General features: G+C 41.7%; 1 protein-coding gene across 1 annotated transcript in view; it reads left to right on the top strand.

Annotated features, from left to right (window-relative positions):
• The first annotated feature begins 3,432 nt into the window (after positions 1–3,432).
• MAML2 (mastermind like transcriptional coactivator 2) overlaps positions 3,433–21,286 on the top strand; it is a 465,694-nt gene continuing 447,840 nt past the window's right edge. Inside the window, exon 1 of the mRNA XM_007938077.2 lies at positions 3,433–3,945. Within this exon, the coding sequence (XP_007936268.1) occupies positions 3,433–3,945 (513 nt within the window). The remainder of the gene's footprint in view (positions 3,946–21,286) is intronic.

The following is a 21,286-nucleotide window of genomic DNA, read 5'->3' as shown; positions in this document are numbered from 1 at the left end:
GTTTGATCCAGGACTTTATGTTACTGCAGGCTGAAGAATGAATCCAAAAAACCAAACTCAGTGTCGTAGAGTCAATTCCAACTCATAGCGACTCTGGAGGACAAAGTAGAACTGCGCCACAGGGTTTCCAAGGCTGTAAATCTTTATAGAAGCAGACTGCCACATCTTCTCTTGCCCAGTGGCTGGTGGGTTAGAACCGCTGACCTTTTTGTTAGCAGCTGAGCAATTCAACCAAGGTTCTTCCCCAAAAAACCAAAAACTTAACTCACTGCCATCTAGTCAATTCTGGCACATAGAGACCCTTTTTGGGTTTCTGAAGCAGTATATCTTTACAGAAGTAGATTTCCCAATCTTCCTTCTGCTGAGTGGCTTTGAACTGCCAACCATCTGGTTAGCAGTCAAGTGCCTTAGGCACTACACCACCAGAGCTCCTTAAGGCTCTTGCAGTTTTTCCTTTTATCAAGTATGATTGCTGAGTGCAAAATTGTTATAGAATATACTGTCTAATAAACACAACTTTTAAAAGGTCCAATATAAAATAACCAAAACTCCTTCACTTTTAAATGACATCTCATGATAGCAGTAAAAAACCTGAATGAAAGAGTTCTCCATTCAAATTTTGCATACCTAACAAAGATACTTTTCTTCTTTTCTCCACATGATGGATGAGGAGTTGAGCCTTGCAAGGGACAGAGAGAACTATGTTCCAATGAAAAGTAAAAATGTTATATTCCATCAGAGTGTACTTGTCCCTATTTCTAAACTAGCATTGCAAGATTTGTGAAAACAAAAAAGTAGACCAGCCTACAGGGAACTAAATTGTAAATCCAGTCTCAAATGTCTGCTTGATTTTACCCATTCATTTCCAGCCATAGTTCAGTTTGAAGCAAAACCATGTTACTGAAATGCTTGCCAGAGTTAGTTTAATAAAGTTTCATCGCTTGAGACTTCAAATTCAAATGACTTCTAAATTAGGACACCTGTAATGTTTATGGTCCTCACGGATGTACTGTGTTCATCTTAATTTATTCTGCATAATTAATGATGACAAACAGAATCCATCATAAGATTTGTCATTTTCAGTGAAGAGGATGAGGACATTAATCTGTATAAGGTTTCTGCTTGTGGTAGTTAACTTTTTGAAACCAACCTGCTGCATATTGATTTTCCTCATTATATATGTAACCCAGATGGTGGTGGATACCCCAGGTTTTCATTTGGTTTGTCACAGACAATCTTGTCTTTTAAAGGAAAAACACTCCATCCTTTTTTATTTTTTTAAAACTTCTAGAACTGGTATTGGTAATTTCATCATCCTCATAAAATACTTATCTACCCCTACTGATTTGCTTATGGGAACCCAGACTGACTTATCCTGAGACACTTAAACAGGCAGATAGATAGACATATCATTACTTGTCCTTAAAACCCACTGCCAAGGAGTAGATTCCAACTCATAGTGACCCAATAGGACAGAGTAGAACTGCCCCATAGGGTTTTCAATGCTATAAATTTTTACAGAAGCAGATGCCTCATCTTTCTCCCGTGGCCAGCTAGTGGGTTTGAACCGCTGATCTTTAGTAAGAAGCCCACTGCTTTAACCACTAAGACACCAGAACTCCTGCCTGCCCTTAAGGAGCTACCAATTTTCCCTCCCCGCCTTACATACACTGTTTCTTATTCTTCTAATGCACATTTCTTCTGCGTTCACCCAGCTCTCGCTAGGGTGCTCAGTGGTGTCATTTACAACATACTGAAAAATGAAAAGATTATATTCTCAGGGGAGTATAATGTAGATCTGAAAGGGAAAATACATTCCATGGCTGGGAATTTTCGGACCATTTAGCGCTGCTGATACCGTGTAGGAGTTGGGGGAATTTCCCCAGTCTTCCCCCTTTAACCAAGTCTTGGGCTGAACTGACGGCTTTTGAGACACTCAGGCTTTGGGATTTACCTCATCAGCCACTGGGAGGCCCTCTGCGTTCCCCTTTCCCCGGTGCCTGGCTGCAATTACTCACTCGTGCAGTGGCACCAGCCTTCCACCAGGGAGCCTCGAATGAGCTCTCCCGCCCTCCCCCTCTCCCCTCACTCCCCCCCATCTGCAGCCTGCTGGCTCTCTCTTTCTCCCTCTCTGTCTCACTCTCTCTCGTTTTCTCTCTCTCCTATCGGAGCACAATGAAAGCCTGTGTATCGCCGTGACTCCGGGCACTGGAGCCAGTGTTAGCAAAGCGGCTAACAACAGACGAGAAAGAGAAAGGAAAATACAAGCTACTTTTTTTTTTTTTTTTCCATCTCTAAAGCGGAGCAATACAAGAGATAGAACCACATTGCTTATTGCGAGTCCAGACCCTCAGATCCACTGGCCGGGGATGGAATGTACAAAAGTGGACAGAAAAGTGGCTGGACATGACTCGGTGAAATTTGCTGGAAGTTTGTAAGTTCGACCATCGTTTATAAATTACTCTTCGCAGAGTTTGTCTTTTCATACTCTATTAGAATAGAGCCGGGGGAGAGGAATAGAAACGTAAGCGGGAAAGAAAAAATGTGGTGAAGGATCTCTCTCAGTGGCTAGCGACTTCAGATTGCTTTCATTTAAAGCTAGGAAACCTTAAGAGAGAATGAGGATTTTACCGGTGATTGGATTATCTGAAGAAAAAAGCATGGTCCAAAAGTCCAATTACTGACATTGCTAACAATTGAAAAGCTGTCTCCCTCTTTTGGGAGAAGACAACATTCTACAGTACCCCAAAGGGGAGAAAGCACCGGGAGCAAAGGGAAGGGAGAAAAATTAAAAGCCAAAAGACAGTGTCCCTTGGTTTTTCCACGCTTTGAACATTGACTTCGAAAATCTTCTGAAACAGCACATTTTTTGTTTTAACCTGAGAAAAGGTAAAGGCTGAGGAATTACATAGACCATGGTAGAAATGTGTTTCTCTGCAGATACATCCCCGTAAGGAATTTTTCCGAAACAAGTAGGTGAGGGGGAGTCCAGCTCTCCATTAATACCTCTCCCAATTCCCTTTGCTGTCTGTTTCTGTCTCTAGCTTGACAATCCCTGAATTTTTTTATCTCTTCCCCAGATCAAGTGTTTACAAAGTACCTAGTGGCTCTTGGCAGCTTGGTGGGGGGAAAAAAAAATCCACCAACTCTGTCCAACTTCTCCAGAGCTGTCAAACGCAATTAGAGTAAGTTGATCAGGGTTTGTTTAAACTTACCCTCCCCGGTTGGTTTCTATTCTTTCTCCTCACCCTCTTTTTACTACCTCCCCTCCCCCATACCTTCCTCAAGACTCTCCCAACCTCTGAAGGTCTCTAATTCATGTGGCCCTGAACACTGAGCTTACATTGTCAAATACAGATTTGCCTACAATAGCCAGCAGTAGCCTCTTTCGACCTCACCATCCCAGAGGCAGCAATCATTGTGTCCAGTAAGATGGGGGACACAGCGCCCCCACAGGCCCCGGCCGGAGGGCTAGGAGGGGCCCCTGGGGCGGGACTCCTTGGAGGGGGCTCAGTCACCCCGAGAGTGCATAGTGCTATCGTGGAGCGCCTCCGGGCTCGGATAGCCGTCTGCCGCCAGCACCACCTGAGCTGTGAAGGACGCTATGAACGTGGTAGGGCCGAGAGCTCAGACCGGGAAAGAGAGAGCACCTTGCAGCTCCTGAGCCTTGTCCAGCATGGCCAGGGAGCAAGGAAGGCTGGCAAACACACCAAGGCCACCACCACTGCAGCCACCACTACAGCCCCTCCACCTCCCCCTGCTGCCCCACCTCCGGCCTCCCAAGCAGCAGCAACAGCAGCTCCTCCACCCCCACCAGACTACCACCATCACCACCAGCAGCACCTGCTGAACAGTAGCAATAATGGTGGCAGTGGTGGGATCAACGGGGAGCAGCAGCCACCAGCTTCAACCTCGGGGGACCAGAGGAACTCAGCCCTGATTGCGGTAAGGTACCTGATTTTCTCATGCTTCTGGTTGTGGTCTTGTGGCCTTTTGGTGAGGGCAGACCTTGCATTGGCCTAATTTATGTAGATGGCAGTGGAAAGGGCCATGATGTTGCCTCAAAGACCATTGGGTGTGTTGTTTGTGCAGTTTTGTACTCTTACTCATCAAATTCCCCTGGGTCCATACATGAGTTTTCCTCCACATGCAGGGTACTTCTTAACTGGTGGGTAACCTGAGTTTTCCAGAGGCTCTCTGGGGCCAGAGCTTGAAGAAAAGGCTACATAATCTGAGCCCCTGAGGCAGGCCTTGTGTCAATAATCTCCCTGCTTTGACTAGCCAGCTTCGATTAGGCCAAACAAACCATTCTTCAGTCTGAAAGCCTTTATCAGCCTGGCTGACCTTTAGCAAAACCTCTTCCTTCTTGCCCCATTCCTCCTTCGCTCTGAAGTGAGTCCATCTCCTTGGGTTAAGATAATATAAATGATGACCCGTAGCACAGAGTAATTGCCTGAGTGTCCCCTCAGTCCAAAAAAAGATTTGAGGGAAAATATCCCAAAGATTGACTGGTGAAGGAAAATTCCTAAGAGGCCTACTCCTTGATTTCCTATAGACTTCCTTGTGCCCTCCCATCTAGCTTCTTTTTATAATCACCCCAATCCAGGAGTGCCAACTGAAAGCATTCATCAAAGTGGGCAGGCACAAAGTGGCTATTTACAGATATCATCCTAGGAAGTACCTTGTCTTCAGCCACTCCTGGTGACAGTATAATAAACTCAAAAGTTCTGAATAAGTTTCTCGGAGGCACAGACACACCCCATCCCAGAGGGAGTATCCCTTGAATCATTGGCTTCTGGTGCCAGCCCTGGTCAGGTGACTGCCTACCCTGTGCAGGCTTCTTCAGAAGCTGCTGGGCCAGTGGCCTCTGGGGAGAAAGTGGAGCCCTGCCCTGTAGCCCTGCAGGCTTCCTCCATTGCTGAGTTCTGCGTGGCCCTTGAAGTTCTGTGTGTGCTCCTAGCTCAACTCCAGTTTACCCAAACCAGCCCCAATGAAAATCAGCAGCAGGAAGTGCTCATGCATGCCCCAAAGTACTCCAAAGATCTAAAGGAGTGGATGGTTTACCTCCTTTAAAAGAGAGTAGCCCACCTAACTCTGAACACCTCATCAAAAAGAGCTTGAAAAGGAGTTCTAGGCAGAGGGGCATTCTCTAGCCAGGTCCACATGATTCTTCTTTCTGGCACCCTCCCTCTCTGGGTTGAGTCCATAGTGATGAAGTTTCCTGGAAGCCCCTAGGGCTAGGATGGTGCTCTTCTCCCTCACCATAAACACATTTTGCTGGGTTGCCTAGAATTGCAACTTCCTGACACCAGATCCTAATGGAAAAATAACTGCTAGCAGTGAAGTTGACCAGCGTTTACTGTTTTATCCCTGAATACAGTTAGTCTATGGGGTGAGGGTTAGCATTTTAAGGTCTAATTTTCTTTCTCTACCACCTGCTCTATCCCCACCTCTCCCTGGAATTCCCTAGGAGAGCAGTGGGGGTTTGTTCTGTGAAAGAGAGATGCTGAGGTGAAGGAAAGGGGTAAAGAATTACTCAAATGGAGAGAAGAATGAGGTTTGTATGTATGTGTGTGTCACCAGCATCTGCAGCCAAAAGTATCTAAATGCCTTGATTGTCCCCAGTAAATTTATAATCTGTCTGCAAGTCTCCCAATAATACGGCTTTGTGTGCTTCACAGTCTCCTGGTAAGTGTTTCTGGGGATGATACACAGAATGAGGCAACCAGCCCAAACCCGAGTGGAAAAGACTAATCTCTCCCTCGGTGCCAAGACTGGAGGGGCCTTTAAAGGGCCACAGTGTGGGCTTGTCCTGCAGCTCACCTCCCAGCCTCTGACCAGCACCACAGTGGCATGTTTGCTTACTGCCCTGGTCTTTTAAGGTTTTGCTGTTTCTTCAGCTTGGAAATAAAATGAAGTTGCTTCTTTTTCTTGGAGGTTTCAGGATGTAAAATGAAACCAACTTCAGTGGTTATCGAAACTTGACAATGGCAATATCCAAGCTGGGAGGGAAGTGAGTCGACGACTTCTGACCCTTCCCGACTTTTTAACACTTACTGCTGCAGAAGCCAGAGGCGGCTGCTGTACCACCCCTCTTTTAAGACGGAAAACTCTTTTCTCTCTTCTAACCACCAGCCATCTCCTGAAGCGTTCCCTTAGACGAGGTCCTTCTTAGAGTGTAGGGATGATGAGAGGAGAATGTAAGAAGTGAAAAGGACAGTTTCTAATGGTTGCTTTTCACTGAGAACATGTGGCGCTGCAGGAATTGTCCCCCCCCCCCACCCTCCCACGCTTTGGCTATTGGAAATTCCCTCTCCATTTTAGCTTCTAAATTTGGCGCTTTGTTACTCAGCATGGTACTCAGAGATGGTGATGCAAGTGCTGTATTAACCTGATAACATTGTGTCCGAAGGGAGGCCTCGCCATTTGGGAATGATTCACCAAGCCGATTACATCTGCAAGTCTCACTTCACTTGGGTTCTTCTTATTTTCAGAGACACTATTAATTTAAAAGGGCCTCGCTCAGAATTAAATGCTGTTGGGTCCATCACCAGATTTTTGTGGTCTGAGTGTGTTGAGTGTATCGCTTTAATAGTTCATTTGTGTGTCATGTGGCGATGAATGTCCTTCCTTGGAGAAAGGGAGAAAATATTGATCACCTAAAATCAAATACATATCAGTGTCCATGATGAAAGTTTTATATATTTTGTACCTTAGTACAATGCCTGGTACCTAGTGGGTAATATACTGAACAAAAGAATGAGAGCAAAGGAGAATTTTGTGGGATAGTGTTGACTTTGAGGAGTGTTATACTGCAAGGGATATGTGATGTCTTGAGTTCTTTCAATAGCCTAAGTTTCGAGAACAATGTAAGAATAACCTCCGGGCCAGATCTAATTCTGTCCACATTAAGAGCCTAATTCTGCAGTCCTTACTCAGCCAGTTTCTTCATTCAGCTCAAGTCCAAGTTCAGGGGAAGCCCCGCTGCTGCAGAGACTGCAGGAATAGGGCCTTTCAGAGGGCCCAGATCATAGGGCTTTGAGCAGATCTGCTTTCTAACCACTTGGAACAAACTTTATGCACTAAATCATTTTCTGGTGAAGTATGTTTGAATCTTTGAATGAACTGTGAAGCTGAATAATTGCTGGTCCATGGAACTGTAAGGCTTAGAGCTTCCGTAGTGCATTATTAATCTTTCCTCTTTGCCTGAGATGAGTCCTTTTTCTTTTGCATTGACTGTACTGCTAGGATGGCTAGATAAGTGGTTCCAAGTCATCTTTGGCTTCAGAGATTATCTTTTCGCTAATGTGGTGTGGAGGAAAGAAAGCAGATCAGACAAGGAGTCTGCATCCCAGTTCTTTACCTCCTTGATCACTTACCAGCTGTGTGACCCAGGACAAGTCATTTACCAGCCACCTGTAAAACTGAAAGCAATAATGCTATGCCCTGCCTTGCTGAGAGAAGCAGATGAACATGTGTTTCCCAACAGGCTCTGGAAAAACTAAGGCACTGCAGGAATGCAAGACGTTATTAGTAGTATTACTAATAATAAACTGTTAAATAATGAATTGAAAGTATCAGTTTTTTCTAGGGATTAAAAGTATCCTGGGCTTTCAGTTGTCTGGTGAAATAGCTTTTATTGTAAATAAAGGGATTGGTATTTCAAATTGAGTGCTGTCAAGATAAGGCTGAGATATCAGTGTTCTTAAGTGTTCCTGAAGGTACCAGTAAATCCTAGTTAAAGTGTGCCATGTTGTGAAAGTGTTTGTGGTCTGGAAATGCATGTCCTTTGCAGACCTCTTCATGGTCTTGAAAAGCTTTGGGAAGGTGTGTCCATTAGAGTGTCTAAGGAATATTAGAAAAACTATTTACATAATTGACATGGGAAGATTAGATTTTTTTTGTCAATAATAGTCTGAAATGTTCATTGTTAGGTTAGGAAAGCCAGATAAGTTAAATCAGTGCCAGGGTTCCTTGGTTATTTTTAACTAATAATAATCAAGTTTCCAATCGACAATTCAAAATATTAGAGCTGTCAGTGGGGGGCTGAGAACAGGAATGACTCATTGGCCAGATCTGGGTGTCTGTATCTATCTACATGACAAATGTCCTCCCTGGGACAGTGATAGGAGTGTTTACATTATTTATATATGTAGCCATCAACTCCTTAAGAACTGACCTAATTTTGTTCTATTTTCCAGACCAAAGTAATAAAGGGAGAGTTCTTATCTCTCCAGGACCTCCCTACCACTTTGTTCAAGTAAATATAGCTATAAGATCCCACAAAGGTAGAAGAGTTCAAGTGGAGAGAGAAGTTGCCACAATCCTTTATGAAAAATTGACACAAAGCTTGCTTTGACACCAAGATGATGTTGTCATGTAAACCAAGATGTCTTGCTTGTTTAGGTCAATGTTTGTTTATAGAAGATACCTGCTTTCTTTCTTTGAAATAATGTCATTGCTAGATGGTGTTCATCAAATCTGTCTAAATCATGAAGTTTAATATCTGTAATTTTTCTATGCCTGTAAACATTTTGTAAGGACCAAGACAAATGTTTAATGTTCTTAGACATAGCATGTAAATATAACTAAAAAGGTAACCATGATTAGCTGCTTTTGTTTTTATTGGGTTTGTTTTTGGCACTGCTATTTAATCTCAAAGAGCCCAGAAAGAGATCTGAAAAAAAGTCATCTAGTTCTCCTCTGACTGTAGCTAAACCTTTCTGAGTGAATTCTACTACTTCCTGATTCTTTAATCTAGTCCCTTATATATGTTCATAGACAGGATCATTCTTCTCTCTGTGTTTTAGGTTCTGAGGGAGAATAAAATAAAGTACTTAAGAAGACGCACTCCCTGCTCATAGTCTAGTGGGGAAATCAAGACTTCTCAATAAAGTAACAGCCAAGTACTAAGTTTAATGGATGAAAATGATATAGAAAAGTGGAGGAAGGGAGAAACAAATATTTATTGGGCTCTAGAACATTCAAGGAGCTTTGATGGTATTGTGGGTAAAGCATTTGTCTACTAACCAAAGCAGGTGGTGTTTCAAACCCTTCAGCTGCACCTCGGATGAAAGATGAGGCAGTCTGTTTCTGTAAAGATTTACAGCCTTGGAAACCCTATGGGGGTCATTATGAGTCTGAAAGGACTCAATGGCAGTGAGTTTGTTTTTTGGTTTTGGAGAATGCATGAAAAGAGCCCTGGTGGCACAACTGGTAAGAGTTCAGCTGCTAATCTAAAGGTTGGCAGTTTGAACCTACCAGTGGCTCTGCAGGAGAAAATACCTAGAAATCTGCTCTCATAAAGATTTTAGCCTAGGAAACCCCTGGGGAAGTTCTACTTTGTCATATAGGGTCACTGGGAATAGGAATCAAGTAGACAGCACACAAAAAAGACAAGCAAATATTCAAGGCACATATTTTATGTAGTATCGGCAAAAGTTGGGTAAATAAGCAATAGTTGCTGCAGTTTACAAATAAGGAAACTAAAGCTTAGAAATGTGGTAAAATGAAAGCATTTAATCCATAAGTTTTGTAGTTGGAACTGTGTTCAGATCTCCACATCGCACCTACTAACAATGTGATCTTGAAAAAATAATTATATACTTTTTTGGTCATCAGTATCTTCATCTATAGAATAAAACTAGTACTACTCAGAATAGCAAATAGTATAGTGCCTGATGCACAGGTGGTGCTCCAAACATGAATACCATTAGTAATTGGTAGGAGAGAGATTCACACCCAAGCCAGTGGTAGCATTATGGAGAATGTGAGTCACCAGAGGGGCCTGGAGGAGGCAGAGAATGTGGAAATGCACAGTGAGGTGGATGAATGTACACGTGGCAAGTGAATGGGCCAGAATATTAGGCATTTGGGGTGTAGAGAGAGGAGCCTGTCTAATATTGTGGTTGGGTGTAAATGTTGAGGACAACAGGTGAAGTGGACCCACGTCCTGGAGGATCTGGAGTTCTGACAAGAGTAATTCAGAAATGCTGGAAGTGGTGGAACAAGAAAGGCTCAGAGGAGTCAGCAGCTATGAAGCAATAATAATCCTTCATATACTTGAAGACAAGTATAACATTTCCCCTCCAGCAGCCTCTTCTCATAGCGCATTGCCTAAGTGTTCTGTATTACCTATCTTCAAGTCCCTTGAGCTGCTTAATGCCTTGCTATTTACACACTTCTCCCATTCACAGTGAGTTATATACAGCGTGACATGGCCTTTGGCATTGGAGAGAGATGGTTTTTAAAAGCACACTAGCCAGACACAGAAGAGAAACTTAAAGAAGCAGAACCAACTATACCTCTCGTTTTGGGCTTATCAGGACCATCGCAAATAAGAATTGCCTTGTGGATAAAAGGGTATTTTCTTGATGTGTAAACTGATCTTACCAACCAAAGAGTTTGCTTGTTTAGTAACTTGCTCTTTTCATTTAAAAAGAAAAATTGCCAGAAGAAATTTATGAGAAGCTGTGTTTCCAGATGGTGTTTGAAATTTACTTACTTGCTTCTTAACACAGATGTGTTACAGAGTCTTTATTGCCGTGAAGTACAGTTGGATGCCAGTTTCCTCCATTTGGTCTCTGTTGACAGGGAATGAGGGAGATGCCCTATGGGGTAAATGGCAGAGGAGAAAAGCCACAAGATCCTTCTTTTCCTGATACATACCATGGTACTGACCATAGCTAATGGGCTGTCCACCTATAGCTGCCAGCTTCAGCACATCTATGGGACAGATGTGAAAGAATAAAAGCATTCCATTTCCTTGTGGAGGGCATGCAGAGGAGTTTCAGGATTCCCCACAAGGCCTGAGGAAGGCTAGAGAGTGGGGTCCTGCCACAGCCAGACTGCACGAGGAATGGCTGTGAAAATGGGCAGGTAACAATATTGATACTCACCATAGTTCCTCATAGATCTTAATGGTTTTAGCAAAAGCTTTGAAACCTCACAAACAAAAATGACCAGAATAGAGACGGGAAGAACCCCAGAGACTATGGCCCTGGGTTACCCTTCAGGCCTAGAAATGGACTCACTTCCATGGATTGGCTCTCAGTGCAACAGTAGAAAGACCTACATGCAGAAAGCACGCCTACCCCCGGTCAATGCACCCCTTAGATCAGCCAGCCATGAGACACCAGAGGGGCAGCATTCACATAGAGGGACAGACAGGACAGGCAGATAGATAAGAAGGGCGCAGGAGGGGGTAGTCACAGGGAGGAGAGGGGAGCAGAGTTTTTTATGGTTGGGGATGGTAATCAGGCTGTGAAGTCAAATGTGCCTGAACTGTTGAATGTAAAACAAATTTGCTTTGTACATTTGTACCCAAAGCACAATTAAAAAGAAAAAAAAAGATTATGGGTATGGGTGCTTTTTAGAATTTGGCAGGATCATTCATTAATTCAATAAATAATCATTGTGCAGCTATTCTGTGCCATGTACTGTGCTGGAGATACATTAATGAGCAATTCCTATAGTCCTTGCCCTCATAAAATTTGCAGTCTACAAGGAGTGTGGGTGGGGTTGGAAATAGAACTATTAAAGTTGGCTTGTTTAAGGAAGCAAGGCAGTGTAGCAGTGAAGAGCCTGAGGCCTAGGCTGAGACTAACTGGTTTCAGATTGCATCTCAACCTCATAATTGCTGAGTCTTCTTGGTTGAGTGAATTAGTCAATTAAACCCTTTACCTCAATTTTTTCAGCTGTAAAATGGGAGTGATATAATAGAACAAACCCCTTAGGGTTGGTTGTAAAGAGTAAATGAGGTAATTGCTTGGCACTTTCTAGAAGCTCAATCAATTTTTTGCTGTTATTACTAATACGAGAAGTGACACACTTGAGTCATAGTCATGATTTTCCCTGCTCAGGATTTTATCTCCAGAAATGTCATCTGGGCATTTTGTGGAAGGGCATGGCTTTGCTCTTTAATATTTACTTGAAATGATTAGTGAGGAGTGTCATATTATGCAGTTTCTAATATAGAGATGTCACCTGGGGTAATTTACATCTCGAGTGGCGTAGTGCCTAAGGCATTTGACTGCTAACCAGAAGGTTGGTGGTTCAAACCCACCAGCCACTCCGCTGAAGGAAGACTGGGCAATCTACTTCCGTAAAGATTTACTGCCTCAGAAACCCAAAGGGGGTTCGCTATGAGTCAGAATGGACTTGATGGCAGTGAGTTTGGTTTTATTTTTGGTTTGGGGTGGGTTAAATAGAATCCTTCTTGAGAATAGAATCAGTTACTATCTCTTCCATTCCTAGGTTTCTAGGACTCCTAATCTAGTACTTTATCAATTTGAGGGCATATGAAAACAGTAGTCTAAAACTTTACGAGTGAATGTCTACTTACATCCTTATTTCCTCTAGAACAGAGGCTGGGTTTTCCTTCAGTTATCCAGGGTGTGGGAAATGTAGGTTTTATGAGTCGATGAGAAATTTAAACCATCTATTGCAAGTTTTGAATCATTAGAACTTAGTGGCCCAAATTCAGAGGCTTATCGATGTATGGAATGGCAAGCACTGGAATTGCACCCCTATCCAAATATCTGACACTCAATTTTTAGATCACCATAATATCAGTTCAAAAATATAAGCAAGCTCATCAGTCTTTTATTTTAACACGCATTATGGCACTACATGAAAATTACAACTTCACTGATAAAAATTGGTCTATGACATGCTCAGTCTTTTTTTTTTTCTTTCAGTTTCTTCACTTTCTACACTTAGCAAAGCAAGATCACACAGTCCGCCTTGACCCATGGAGGCTCTCAAATATGAAAGTATTAGTTTTAACTTGCTGAAAGATCTCTCACATCTGGCAGTGGAAACTGCAGTGGTTACTAGAAACTGCTCAGTGGCACCCGTTTCAAGTGCCCCCTCACCCCCAAGCTATATGCCATACCTGCCATACCTTAGATACACCTCTTCCCACGTTTATCCCTCTTAAGTGAATCCACCAACTGCTCCCAGAGAAAGATGAGGTACTCCTCCATAAAAATTTACAGACTTGGAAGGCCTATGGGGCCGTTCTGCTCTGTCCTGTAGGATTGCTATGAGTCAGAATCAACAGGATTGCCCTGAGTTTGGGTTTTCTTTTGGGGCTGGTGGTAAGTGAAATTGATCACAGAATAACAAAAGGTTAGAAGCTCCCTATTATGGAGATTTAAAATTGTGCTTTGGAAGACCAGATCCTGGCTAATGTTGCTAAGGAATCCGTTAACTCACTGCAGCTGAAAATGAACAGGCAACAGAAATATGCCCTTTCTCCAGCCCTGACCTGGAGTATGCTGAAAATTTCATGCCTTAATGTGCTTCTTAGTTCAGAATCTCCTTTGTCCAGTCCTTCGAAGGTGTGACTTTCTGTAAGAAACAGTAGCAGGAAGTTACCAAGACTTCCGGGCAATTTTTAGTGATGATAATTCTTAATTACAAGGATATTTCTATAAAGAAGTGACAGGTGTAAGAATAGTCCCTGTTCTTTGTTGGATGATATTTGGGCAAGGATAGATTATTAGTTCAAAAGCAGAGCAAAGTATTTTGTTTATTTGTTTGCTTTTATTCCCTCTCATTTAAATGCAAGTTTTTTTCCATTTTCTCAAGAATAAGAAATAATTCTTTTAAAAAATGTAGAACCAAACTGAGTTGTTTGTTTTGCTTTCTTGTATTCTGTTTTGTTTTGTTTTGATCAGTGTTCTTTGCTTCCTGATCATTATGGCAGCTTCATATTAATATGAAATCATTCACATTATCTTTTTCTTTTTTTTTTTTTTTAAATTCTCTTTTGTTAGGAATGTGGCTGAGTTATAATTATGAGTCTGCTCCAGCCGACAAATAGCACTCGCCCATATAAAGCACAACACCTTGAATTCTTTATTATACAACACAGTTCTTTTCAGGTAGTTCTCAAGGATTTGAACAGAAAGTTAATTACCTGTCTCTTTTTTCCCAGAAATTTCACTTAAGCCAGAAGTCTGCTGCAACTGCTAATAACTTATCAGGAGTCTCTTGAACACATAGTATAATCTCTCAGAGTCATGGTAACCAGGGTACAAAGAAGTGACTTAATTGAATACAATATGTACTGTATTGTGTCTTTAGAATGACAATTATCACACTTAAGTGTAAACTGCTTATTTCAGAAGGTCTCTGGAGTCTTAATCATATAAAAATAAAAATACTCTTTGGGTAAGCTGCTGAGAAACCAAGTTTTTGATTGTTGCTCACCTAAGTGGACTGATACTTGCTGAACTGACTAAGGCTTGCCATTTGATTGCCATATTGCACCATGTAATTCCAGACAGCAAAAACTATGTGCTAGTGATATTATACCATTTGATAATTTCACAGAAGTGTTGAAAAACTGCAAAGTACAGACATAAGAGTAAATAAGAAAGAACAGCAGCCCTCTGGACAAAAACAAAGGGCAGAGGCAGTGGTTGAGTAAAGTTTGTTGAGTCTTGTAGCCAAAAAGAGATTCCTTTTCTCACTTTGATTCCTTGCATGTGGACCTGTTTGCTGGCTCAGTCCCCCAGAGAGAGATTCTGAGCTGTCTTTGTGCTAAATTAAACATTAGTTTTCTCCTTGGGAACCTGATCTTCCATAGAGTAGGCAACAATATCTTTCTGAGAGAACTCCCAGCTAAGCATTTCCCTCAGGAAGAGACCAGCTTAGCAGCCTTTTCAGTTCTGCTGTCTGCTTAGCTGGTGTGAGTGTGTGTTGAATGGGAATTGTTTTGTCTAACTAGGTCTAGAAGCCCTTCGAGCAAGGACTTGGGCTTTAATCCTTGGTACAATGCTGGAGGACCCTTGTGGCTCAGCATATAATAAATGACAACAGTCAGAGCAGCATTCAGCTTGTGTTAAGATTTCAACCACCCAGGGGAAGGAGTTTCCTTTGCTCACTGCCTCCCCAAAGCTGCACTCACAGCAGTGAGAGGGAGTGTATTGCAAAACAGAAGCCATCTCATTTTTGGCCTTCTCTCAGCTCCATCCTGCCCATCCCCCAACAGGGGCAGTTCATTTTTGTCTAAAAATAGGGCATCAATCTATTATTTTATAGCATGTGTGGATAAGCACATCAACCCTCTATTCATAGATGAAGAAATTAAAGACCATTTAAAAAAAAAAAAAAAACTCGTAAGATCCTATGCCAGTAGAACTAGTACTAGCACTCAGTTTTCTGACTGTCCAATCCAGCTCATAAAAGATTGTCCTCTTATTAAGGACTTTTTATAAAGCCCAAAAAAGAGAAGGACAAAAAAGAAGAAGGTTCACTTAGGATTCTAATAAAATGTTGGTAGTAGAGCATGTTTCTGTAACATGTGGTAGGTTATTTTATAAATGATCATGATTCATTCCTTCCATCCCTTGTACCTCTTTATAATGTGACCTTGACATTCTTCTCATCAAGGAGCAGATACTTTTTCCCCCCTTGAGTCTTGAATGGCCTCTTGACTTTAACCAACAGAATGTGACAGAAATGGCATAAAGGGTTGTCCTTAAGAGACCATCTGAGAACATTACCCTGAGAACACCCTCTAGCCAACTGAAGTATGAGAGTCTAAGTGCAAGAGAACCAAGGTGCTCCTTCCTGTAACTGGCACTAACTGCTGACGTGTGAGGGAGGCCATCTTGGACCCAGCCGACCCTCCACCTGAAACAACTTACATGAATTAGTCCAGGAGAAGCCCATAGAGGAACCACCCAGCCAACATGCAGAATCCTGAAAAATATTAATTACATCATTGCTTTAGGCCAATAGGTTCTAGGGTGGTTTGTAACACAGCAAAGGCAAACTGAATCAGAACTAGAGTATCTTATCTTGGGAGATTACCTCTACCTCTTTAGCTATGTTACCCTTGACTGGTAACTTAATACCTTTTTTTTTTTTTTTCTCTCTTCTCCCTGTATTATAATCCACACTCCCCTTTCCTTTGTCACCTCACTTTTTCTTCATGTGCATCAACATTCTCAGAGGCTTCCCCAGCTCCCTATCTCTCTGAATAACAATTTGTTTTTTCACTCCTGGATGATGGCCTGGTGCTGTCATTTCTGTTAACTACCAAATTTCCAGCATTCTTGTTACGCTCCAGGGAACACATCTGCCGTCGGTAGTCTATCCTTAAAATAGAAAAGGGTTAACCTCATAAAGATGTCACTCCTGTTGTACTGTTATGCTGCCCTTGGGAGAGTCAAACAGCATAGCAAATATATATGGGCAATGTAATTGCATTCGATCTTCTAGGTCACAGAAGACTGTCAGCGAGTACAGCATATGAGAGAAAAAGTAAGCATATTCTATCTTTCAGAGCAGTATTTCTGTCTTTTTTTTGCGTGTTTGTAGCCAAACTCTCTGCTGCATTTTCTTTCCCCTCATCTTACATCTTACAAATAAATGTATAAGCAAAGCGGGAATGATATTGGGATATTATACTTATTTACTATGTTGTTGTTTGCCGTCGAGTCGGCCCCGACTCATAGTGACCCCTCCTTGGGTTTCCAAGGCAGTATCACTACAGAAGTAGGATTGCCCAACCTTCCTTCCGAGGAGTGGCTGGTGGGTTTGAACCGCCAGCCGTCTGGTTAGCAGGCAAGTGTCTTAGCCACTATGCTACCAGAGCTCCTTTATTTACTATAGTTACTAGGATATAGTGGAGAGTACTGACTGGGAATTAGGAGTTGAAGTTTCTAGTGCTGGCTCTGATACTATCTAGTAGGGTAAATTAGTCAAATCTTTTTATCTCCCTGCTAATTACTTGAGATGTCCTGGTGATGCAGCGGTTAAGGGCTCAACTGCTATTCAAAAGGTCAGTGGTTTCAACCCTCCAACTGCTTTTCTGGAGAAAGATATGGCAGTCTGCTTCTGTAAAGATTACAGCCTTGGAAACCCTATGAGGGTAGTTCTACGCCATCCTTTAGGGTCACTATGAGTTGGAAAGAACTCCGTGGCAATGTTTTTTTTTTTTTTTTGTAATTACCTATTAAACAAAGGATGGGGGCACTTGAATCACATCTTAGGCCTCTTTTAGTGTGATATACTTTTAATAGATGTTTTGCTTTTGTCTTAAAAATTATTTTTTGAAGAGGTATCTAGAGAGGAAGAGGTGACAAAGGTGGAACTGTTCTACTTTTGTAAATGAAGTACTAATGAAAGTCTGAAGTAATTTGGGGGCAAAGTACAGCAGTGTTAGAAAGACAGGAACCCAGCCACATTCATTGCTAAACACCCTTCTTAGAGGAATGAACAAATCACTCCATATCTGACTCTATTTCTTGGGGTTTAGGATTCTAATATGAGAAACACAGTTGTAGGATTAGAACTCTGTTTTTAGAGGGAGCACTGATATTTCCCAGACCCTCTAACTGCACTTGCAACATTTCTGTAGGTAAAGAAGATTCCCAAATGAGTAACCCTGTAAAATAATTACATGAAATATAAACTGTAAAATGAAAAGTCAAATGTTTCTGTAAAGTCTTCTTGCCTCAGGAACTGACAAGTGTTTCAGGTGTGTATGCATCAGGCTCTGTCTGTCTATCTCTTGTCTATCTCTCTGTCATGTACACATAAGATTGAAAAGTGCAAATTAATGGATGGGATTTTATTTTTTATGTGTCACCACTTCATTTTTTAAATATGCTTCCACTTTAAAGGGAAACTATAAAGAGAGCCACTGAGAAATTGGCCTGGGGGAGGGAAACTCAATCCATTTCTTCTTTTTCCTTATCACTAAAACCCTAAGCAGAGAATGTAATCACCTATTTCCCAAGGGCAGCCCTAAGCCCTTAAAGCTCAGATCTGTTTGGGGATTTAATACAACGGGGAAAAAAAAAAGAAAAAAAAGAAATGCATAAGATCTGTGCCCAATAAACCAACAAAGGAAAATTTTCCCAACCAAATGTTAAACTTGGAACATTCCTGAATAGTACAATCCCCTGCCTCCCTATTTCTTGATTTAGAGCATAGCTCTTCAAATGGGAACTTTACAATTTCTAGAACCTTTGGAGTCTGTGGATCACATATTAGGCTTCTGTCCAGCTCAGTGCATTTTCCTTAACAGAGCAAGATATAAGTTGCCTGAAGCCAAAGTTTGATTGTGGTGGTTGTTTCCTTTTGTTTTGAAGGGTAGGCACACTCAGCTTTATTGTTGGTTAGGTTGGAGCAAGAGATAGGGGCATTATTTTTTCCAGCAACTTCTAAACTCCTTAGAACATCTGTTAACGTCTTTTGGAGTTTGGGATGAAACTTTCTTGGTGTTACGGTATGCAACATGGCTTTTCTTTTAAAAACACTAAGATAAAGTGAGTCAAGTTGCCTTTCTTTTCAGGAGATTGGGTCTTAATTTTGCTTAGAAAATGTACCTCTGTCTTCCAGCCCTGTTCTGTAAACATGCACACATGAGTGTTTTACCACGATTATCCCTTTTTGTATATATGGACACAATCTGGATGTTATATTGGTGACTTTACAGAGAAAATAAGAACAGGAAAATGTGTTAAAAGGCATAGGAAAGAAAATGACGTTTTCGTTAAAGGAAATTGCTGAGAAAGACAAGAGCGCGCCAAATTATACAAGCTAGGAAAGAGAGCATTATAGAGTTAAAGAGAGTTGTAAGTGTGGGCAACAGGAGACCTCCATTCTGGTCCCAGCTTTTCTGCTAACCAGAAGCCTGGCAGTTCAAACCCACCAGCCACTCCTCGGAAGGAATGTTGGGCAATCTACTTCCGTAGTAATACTGCCTTGGAAACCCAAGGAGGGGTTGCTATGAGTTGGGTCCGTCTGGAGGACACATAACAACAACAACGACGACGACGACGACGACAGGGTGAACTTGGGGTCAATGGGGTCTGTGAGTATTCCAGATAGTTAAGGTTCTCAGCTGCTAATTGAAAGACTGGAAGTTTGAATCCATCCTCAGGCACTTTGAAAGAAAGGCCTGGTGATCTGCTTCTGAAAAATCATCCGTTGAAAACTCTATGGAGCGCAGTTCTACATTGGCATGCTTGGGATTGCCATGAGTCCGAGTCGACTCCACAGCAACTGGTTTGGTTTTGATTTTGAAGCCAGTCACTCCTCCTTCCATTGTCAGTTTCTCCAACTGCAAATCAAGAGGGTTGGATTCTCCAGCATGTTGCTTAGGTGCACTACTTTTGTCTTACAGGATTCAGATCAGATACCACCTCCTCAAGGAGACCTGCTTGAACACCCTAAGTAAAGGAGATATACATGATTGATCTTTCTCTCTCTCCTCCCCCTTTCACTTCATCCCATTCCAGAGGTTTCGTTTTCTTAATAACTTCTATCACTATCTGAATATGTTTCAATTCTTTGTGTGTGTGTGTGCGTGCATGTGTGTACTTCCTGTCTTTCTCCACTGGAAATAAGCTCATGAGACCAGAGACCTTGTAAGTATTGTTCACTACATGTATTCCCAGACCCTGGCAGTCCTGGCACATGTTGGGTTATCAATAAATATCTGTTGAATGAACGACCACATTATTGTTGTTAGGTGCTGTCGTGTTGTTTTTGACTCATAGTGACCCTATGTACAACAGAACAAAATATGCCCAGTCTTAACACGATCCTCACAGTCATTGCCATGCTTAGTCCATCGTCACAGCCACTATATCATTCCATCTCGTTAAAGGTCTTCCTCTTTTTTGCTGACTCTCTACTTTACCCAGCATGATATCCTTCTCCAGAGAATGGTTCCTTCTGACAATATGACCAAAGTATGAGAAACGAAGTTTGGCTATTCTTCTAAAGAGCATTCCAACTGTATTTCCTCCAAGACAGATTTATTTGTTCATTCTAGTAGTTCATGGCACATTCAGTATTTTTTGCCAGCACAATTCAAATGCATCAATTCTTCTTTGGTCTTCCTTATCCATTGTCCAACTTTCACATGCATATGAAGCTGTTGAAAATATCATGGCTTGATTAAGGCGCATCTCAGTCCTCAAAGTGATATCTTTGCCCTTATATAAACACTTCAAAGAGGTCATTTGCAGCAGTAAATATGTCACTTGATTTCTTGACTTATGCTTCCATGGGTATTGATTGTGGATCCAAGTAAAGTGAAATGTGTGACAACTTTGACCTTTAATCCATTTATCATGATGTTGCTTATTGCTCCACTTGTGAGGATTTTTGTTTTCTTTATGTTGGAGTGTAATCAATCCTGAAAGCTGTGTCTTTGATCTTCATTAGTAAGTGCTTTAGGTCCTCTTTACTTTACTTTCAGCAAACAAGTTTGTGCTATTTGCATATTGTACGTTGTTAATGAGTCCAATCCTGATGCCATGTTCTTCTTCATGCAGTCTAGCTTCTAAGAGTATTTGCTCAGTGTACAGATTGAAAAAGCATAGTGTAAGGGTACAACCCTGTCACACACCTTTCCTGATTGTAAACCATGCAGTATCCCCTTGCTCTGTTCAAATGACTGCCTCTTGGTCTATGTACAGGCTCCTCATAATGACAATTAAGTGTTCAGGAGTTCCCATTCTTTGCAGTGTTATCCATAATGTTATGATCCACACAGCTGAATACCTTTGCATAGTCAATAAAGCACAAGTCATCATCTTTCTGGTATTCTTTGCTTTCAGCCAAGATCCATCTGACAGCAGCAATGAACTCCCTTGTTCTATGCCTCTTCTGAATCTGGCTTGAATTTTTGGCAGTTCCCTATTGATGTAATGCTGCAACAGTTTTTGATTTAATTTTACCAAAATTTTACTTGCATATGATATTGTTCTATAATTTCTGCATTCTGTTGGATCACCTTTCTTTGGAATGGGCACAAATAAGGATCTCTTCCAGTCATTGGGCCAGGTAGTTGTCTTCCAAATTTCTTGGCATAAACCAGTGAGCACCTCTAGTGCTGCATCTGTTTGTTGAAACATCTCAATGGGTATTCCAACAATTCCTGGATCCTTGTTTTTACCAATGCCTTCAGTGCAACTTGTAGTTCTTTCTTCAGTACTATTGGTTCTTGATCATCTGCTACCTCTTGAAATGGTTGAATGTCAACAATTCTTTTGGGTACAGTGACTGTGTATTCATTCCATCTTCTTTTGATGCTTCCTTCATTGTCCAATATTTTACCCATAGAATCCTTAAATATTACCACTCAAGGTTTGAATTTTTTTCTTCAGTTTGTTCAGCTTAAGAAATGCCCAATATACTTATCTCTAGAATTTATAGAATACTCCAACACCTCAATAACAAAAAGACAAACAATCCAATTAAAAATGGGCAGAAGACATGAATAGACACTTCACCAAGGAGGATATTCAAG

The sequence above is a fragment of the Orycteropus afer genome, unplaced genomic scaffold, assembly GCF_000298275.1.
Source record: "Orycteropus afer afer isolate SDZICR_OR568_19922 unplaced genomic scaffold, OryAfe1.0 scaffold00047, whole genome shotgun sequence".
NCBI lineage: Eukaryota > Metazoa > Chordata > Mammalia > Tubulidentata > Orycteropodidae > Orycteropus > Orycteropus afer.
Note: the sequence above shows the minus strand (reverse complement) of the source record. Positions and strands in the feature narration are given on the sequence as shown.